At 37.3% G+C, this 6,794-nt stretch overlaps 1 protein-coding gene across 1 annotated transcript; it reads right to left on the bottom strand.

The window, feature by feature from the left end:
- Nucleotides 1-750: 750 nt before the first annotated feature.
- Nucleotides 751-6,556, bottom strand: LOC149041989 (bile acid-CoA:amino acid N-acyltransferase-like). The gene is made up of 3 exons (XM_089211192.1): nt 6,073-6,556; nt 2,264-3,075; nt 751-1,091 (listed from the first exon to the last, which is right to left on the bottom strand). Exons 1-3 carry the CDS (start codon nt 6,554-6,556, stop codon nt 1,041-1,043), a joined length of 1,347 nt encoding a protein of 448 aa, XP_089067318.1. The 3' UTR covers nt 751-1,040.
- Between the last annotated feature and the right edge of the window lie 238 nt (nt 6,557-6,794).

A 6,794-nucleotide genomic window follows, 5' to 3' on the forward strand; every position in this document is an offset into this window, starting at 1 on the left:
CGTATTTCTCGATAACATTTGTAACGTGTACGATGCGTCGCGAAAGTAAACTTGCGAGAGTGGAAACAGTTTCTGTGGGGATCGGTTTCAATTAAAGTAGTCTAATAAATATTGTACGAGCTAAAATTGATGATAAAAATAAAAGTATTCACGTTGAAAAGAAGAAAACTGTGTAAAAGTCTCCTAGCCGGGCGTGACTTGTCTAGGGTAAAAATATTTTTGTTGCCAGCAAAAAAAAATTTTGTAAAATCCTCGATTCCATACAGTAATTATTCGTTCTTAAACGGTGGAAGATCATCGGAAATCCATATGTAAGGTTTGTATTCGTAGGTGGTGGATAGCAAATCGCGAAAAGAGGTCAATGGAACAAAAAAGTAAATTTTTCTTTGGAAAGAAACTCTAATTTGATTCGTCGTTCTATGGTACAGATAGCAAAAAACGTTTCTCATACTTCATGTCAATGAGAGATTTTATTTAACTACTTTTTAAAAAGTTAAATATAATAAGGTTTGAAGATTTTCAAGATAAACAACAGAAGTGACAAGATTATTTTAATTCATTTAGAAAATGGCTGTTATTATAATAAATTGAAAATACCCATTTTGTATGGTACAGGAAAAAAACTGAGGCTAAGTGAAAACTAGGAAGGGCTTGTTTCCATTCTTATCAGGCAGCCGATATATTGATAGAAAACAACAACAATAACGATAACAACCAACTGCATGTATTCCCATGCGATTTTGCTTCCTTTTATTCCTTTACCTGGTTCCCTAAATCTGATTGTTACTTCTCCCCTCAAGCTGATTTACATTTCCTTGAATATCAGTTACGAGACTTTGGTGTTATATGACAATAACAAATTATATCTGATAGAGCAGAGTATTCTCATAACCTGTTTATTGCACAATGTGTGGATACCAAAGTGAGAAATAACATGTTAATCACTTGTGTGAGTTTAAGGGTGAAGCTCTTTGACTGAATTACATGTATTCATTTTAACACAGTTTTTTTACCGATCACACAAGATAAGTCATTCTTAATTAAAAAGCTTTCAGAGCAAATTCCTCCCTTGCAGTCATTTTTTTCCATACCTAAGGAGAAAAAATAATCCATTTTTGAATTAATATCTTAATAAAAATTTTGACTGTTAATCTTTTGGGTTGAAGTAAGGAAAAATATTTGAGTACCCATATAAACAAGTATAGGGTAATTGATAAAAAGGAAAGCAAAACAAAACAAGAAATTATATCGAGAAAAAGTATTAAAATGTATATATTAACAATCAATGATATGTAGACAGCATTTACGTAAAAGAGGACTTTTTCCCTGTTTAAATAGTCCCATCCAAGCAGGGCAGGGTTGGCAGGATTCCATGCAGTTATGAAAACCCTAGACGGAGTAGAAGGTGTGCACAACAGGGTATTTCGACCCCTCGGATTAGAAAAGATGAGGCTATGCAAACATTGCACAGTACCCAATTCACCACACATTCAGCACACCCACCCAATTCTTTAGCAATAAAATACTTCCCCAAAATTGCACGTGGATCCATAAACTTAAAACTGGTCAATATTTTTTATTTTAAACACCATTGCTCCTAGCGCTTGGACTCTGCTTGGTTAATTTCTCTACAGAGCTATGTGTTTTGTATAAGTCTCACCCCTCCCCCCTTCCCGTGGAAATTGTAAAATCAGAGGGCTTTAAGACGTTTTGAACCACAATACTAGCTTGTAATTTTCTTTGGAAATGTTGGTCAGATACCCTACAGGCACTCCTAAAAATTACGGCCGCCTATTTTAAAGGCATTCCTCTGTAGAAATATCGTGAGTTAGTTCGTCACTCCAAGATTCATTTCTTGTTTTTATCAAAACGTTAAAGAAAATATTTTGACTTTACTCGGTTTTAATTGAATTAAAGATTACTATGCAACTAAATTGAATGGATAATTTTCAATTCATTTTGTTTACAAGAAGAATTTATGAAACTTCAAAGAAAATAGCCGCATAAAGCTTTGAATGAAAGCAATTCAAAACGCGCAGGCATAGTGCTTAGGGACATTGAACCGAAATGATTTAATTAGCTACCGCGTGGGACCGGGCCACCCATATAATTAAATGGGTACATGCAAGAGATTATAGTCTCTTGGCACGTGCAATTTTTGTGTGTTGTGGAACCTAATGTTGGGTCGAACGAAAGCCTCGGTGACCTGTGGTTATCTGTAAAAGTTCTCAAACACATGGCAAGCATTAAAATATTCTTATACCTCACTCTCCGTGTCTTGTTGGAGATGTTTTCGCAGAAAATGTAAAATCTTTGGCCAGCAGTCTTCTTGTGCTCTGGCATGTGCAACAGTCTCCCCTCCCCAAGCTACGTAAGGGTAATCACCCACTTCTTTAGCAACTTTGTTGAAAGAGAAATCACAAAGAGGAGAGTAGGTTGGTTCGATGAGATGTCCCGCTTGGGGATAACGCAAGTTTGTGCACAAATGTTCTTTTCCATTCTCCTTCAAGCGATCAATAATGAACTTTACTGTAAAATCGGTGGGGATGTACAAGTCGTCAGTTCCAGAAACCAGCATGACAGGGCAATTGATGTTCTCAACTGGTGTAATAGCTGAGTATTTGGAGACTGTTGTTGGATTCATGTAATCAATGCCAGTTGGTAGGGCGAAACGATAGATGCTGCCCTTTTCTGAAGACACCACTTTGCTCTCATCTAGGGGTATTATGTCTGAGACTCTCCCTCTTAATTGGAAAGGGAGAAGGCAGGCGATTACCAGAGGTGAAATAGCTACAACAGCCTTTATTGGTGCGATCTGATAGCTTGCCATCAACAGTGCAATCCATGACCCATAGCATATAGCGTGCATGCCGATACCATGTGGAAGCACTTTAGGGTGACTTATAAGCCAGTTGGCAGCTTCTTCAAAATAATCCAAGTTTATTGAAGATGGAAGTAATGGTCGATCTTCATAGCCCAAGTAGGCCAAAGCAAGAGTAGCGAATCCATGAGATGCCAAAAGTGAAGCCTTAAATTCCACTAATCCACCTGCAGCACCAAGCAGATCTATGACTCCTGTAAAGGAATATTGACTGATTGAGTGCAAGATATGTCTAACATGTGCAGTGGATGAAGAATTTAGATATATGAAAATTCACATATTTGCACTGCGGTGGAGAGATGAAATTAGAAGATGTGCAGTGGAGTTCGTAAGATTAAGATATTGCTTTGATTCAGTAACAATCGCTTATAAAATAACACGTCAAAGGCGGCTGAAACTATACAACGTGTGAATAACCTTCAACTTTTTGGACCACTCAAAATGGCGGACATATGATGACAAATTCCTTCGCGAGTTTCCTCGTAACACATCTAAAAGGGCTGCTGTTGCTATCTAAAAGGGCTGCTGTTGCTGTCTAAAAGGGCTGCTGTTGGTCTTGTCATATCAAAGTTTTTATATTAAATGCCAGGAAACAGCCGTGAGAAAACGCTTGACGCGTGTCTTAGAAAGACATTGAGAGGCTCAGTACAGTCTTAAATCTTTTTTTGGATCGCTCAGTTTTGTTAAGGACTGCATTTTCAAAGGATTGCCCGATCACTGCACGACTCTCTAGAATTTACAATCACGAGGAGGTTAGACATATATATTGAAGCTGGAAAATATTGGAACCAGGTTTTTTGGCTAAAAATTAAACTGAAAGCTTTGTTCATTGGAAATTATTAATTTGGATTGATCCACCGTAAAATAGACGACTTTTAATTCTGTTTTGCAGGCAGTATTTCACATTATCGATCAGTTGAGATCAATTCATCAAAATGATAACGATGTAATCCATCTGCTTTATCTGTTCAATGATCGGAATGCACTCCACCTCGTTTTCTTTGTGGAGCAGTCGTTGCAAGAGGAAAGGAGCGTTCCGCCATTTTCTGAATGAATCTTGATAACCATTACAATTTCGTCAAATATGAATAGTGCATTAGCTCCTTTACTATTCACTAATCATTCTATTTAGTTGTAATCGGACAGTTTGCTGTAATCGGACACCTGTAATCACAGTATTGATCACAGTAACTATGGCAACAACTACTTATCCTGAAAAAAAAAAAAGGAATTTCCAATTGAAGAAAATTTTTTTCTTTAGACATTGTCTCCACCGCAATCGTTTGTCCTAAATGTATTTGTTTTTTTTTTGGAAATTGCGAACGGTTATGATTAATTGGAAACGGCACTTGAGTTTGTGTCGTCCAATACTGTAAATCGCGGTCGTCCGATTTTGTTAATCACTCGTATGATCACAAACTAAAATGGAGTCCACTTGGTCCTATTTCCATTATGTTTAACTGAAGTTCATTCTTTATCCTTCCATACAAAGCTTTGTGCATTTTTCCATGATTTGATAAAATCTCTTTCGCTTTACATCCATCGCGGACCACAAAGACCACAAATTCCATGAGCCCTACGGACTCGTGCAATTTTGGTTTTGTTTAATAATTGGTCCAAGTGCTTCATATCTAGATGAATGTACAGCTGACTTATGAACCAATTACTTTATAACCCAATGGAAATTTTTTTCTCGAGGGATTTGTTTGCTGACGTCATGAGCGAGCACAATAGGAATTTATATAATAAGCTCAGTTGTGCACGCATTCTGATTGGTTCTCACCTATGATATATTGGAGGACAGACGTATAGATGACGTCATCATTAAAACTTTTTTAAATTCTTTATTATATAAAACAAATAGATTCCAAGTTGCCGTGCGTCTGTTCAGTAATAGATCACAGAGGACGTGAGACGGAAGAACATGAGTGACACACTCGGCTGCGCCTCGTGTGCCACTTTTTTGTTCTTACCACATTTTGACGTCATCTGTGATCTATTTCTGAACAGACGCACGGCAACTTGGAATCTATTTGTTAAATGAAGCACGCTCGCGCAATTGAATTTGATCAGACAAATTTACTAGCTATGTTATAATAGTCTTAGAAAAAATTTACTCGAGCTTATTTATTTCAAATTACACTCGAAATCGTGTGATTACCTATACTAACTAAATACCTCATAACAAAACAATTTTACCAGTGTTACTTCATGACTCAAAATTTACTTACTAAGCTTAAAATAAAATACTGCTGGAGGCTACGACACATCCAAACAATAAACTCTAGTGATATTGGAGATTATTATTCTTTCATGTCTTTTACATCGGCAGGTTTATTGTTTTTTTTTAACAAAGTTGTAACTCTTGCATTAAAATAATAGGTTTTTGGATAAGAATAGTTTTAGATGCCAGATATTGACTCTCCTTTCCAGAAGAATGCTAAAGCATCAGACAGCGTATAAGATTAAATGGTGTGCAAACACCATCCCGAATTGCGGAATTAGCCATATCCAGTGCAAGGGACTCATTTTGATAATCAATTTATCCTTATGACCATTATTTTTACTTAACTTCATGTTAACTGTTATTAACGAGTATTTTAGTACTGGATTATTGAACAGAAACTGCGATGTTGGTCCAAAACCTACACAACCCTTTTTTAGCGAGAGAGATCATTAACTTCTTTTCCTGGAGTAATTAAAGCCTGAGATTACAAAGAGAATAAAAAGGACCCTTCATAGGGGTTTAAAACAATTAAGATGTTCTAGGAGTACTTGCATTAATGAAAATGGTTTTAACCATTGATAAAACCACATCTCAGATTCCTTTATTCTTTCAAGATCACCTTGCAGCATGGAAAAATGGGGTTGGGGTTTGAAGACAAACGTTTGCGGCGCGCGGTAAATGAAATTAATCTTTGCTGATTTGTTGAAGTAGCACAACAGTAAACTGAAGAAAAGTAATATTTTCTGAATTACGATCCGTAGCATTACACAGAGGTGACCAACCCAAAAAGTGATTCTTGGTAAAAACCTGAACTGTATGTTTAACACTGCTGTCACTTCAAAGAGATCATGACACATCTGGGAAGTTTGATAGCGGATTCTGATTCTTTTCTAATCTCTAAAATCACTATTCTACTCTTGAATAGCAGTGTTTTTCAGATAAACGTCAAACTTTTGCTACTCACCAGGAAAAGGTCCATCACCCGGAGGAAGAAAAAGAGTTCCACGGATTCTTCCTTCTCTCACAGGAATTCTCTTCACTCCATCCGCCATGTACCCCTTCTCAAACGTATTGCTACTCAAAGGCTGCAAAGAACTGGATTCCTGCGGATCCGTATGGCCATCGAAACAGTCCAGGACGACTTTGTAAGGTTTAGTGACATCAGATTTCGTCAGTCGAATTCCTTTTCTCTGCCCAGGTGATGGTGTCATGCTCCATAAGAGTCCCATTGCTGAAACTCCGCGGTAAGATCCACCAACAGATGGTTCACGACAAACATCAACCTGGCCATGTCTGGTAGCGATGAAGTGAGCGTGTGACTCGAACACTTGCTCGCCATCTCCAACAACTCGTGCCTCAAGTGTAATCTTCTGCAGTGGTTTCAGTCGAAATACATTAATCTTAGTTATTTTGTCGATGAGTGAGAATTTTGGCCACAAGGTAAGCATCTTTGAAATTAACGACAAACTTGCCCGAGATACACCTATTGAGTCAACGACCTACTGCGTAAATCATCTCTCCTTGCATTAGTCATTAACATTCAACATGACAGTGACGCATTGTTTCCGGAAGGATGGACAATGATTGGTCGAAATTAAAAGAGATCACGCAAAAGTACCTCCCTAAATATCCAAAATATCAACGACAAACGACTTGGCAATTTTAAATTTTCATTTTAAATCTATG

This window comes from Pocillopora damicornis, chromosome 7 (assembly GCF_964200805.1).
Source record: "Pocillopora damicornis chromosome 7, jaPocDami1.2, whole genome shotgun sequence".
Lineage (NCBI taxonomy): Eukaryota > Metazoa > Cnidaria > Anthozoa > Scleractinia > Pocilloporidae > Pocillopora > Pocillopora damicornis.

Excerpts from the sequence above, each read along its gene's own strand:
- LOC149041989 (XM_089211192.1), bottom strand. The coding sequence starts at position 6,556 with ATGCTTACCTTGTGGCCAAAATTCTCACTCATCGACAAAATAACTAAG. Across the intron at positions 3,076-6,072 it reads GGGTGATGGACCTTTTCCTG|GAGTCATAGATCTGCTTGGT; the intron begins GTGAGTAGCAAA and ends ATTCCTTTACAG. Across the intron at positions 1,092-2,263 it reads AACAAGACACGGAGAGTGAG|GTATGGAAAAAAATGACTGC; the intron begins GTATAAGAATAT and ends TTTTCTCCTTAG.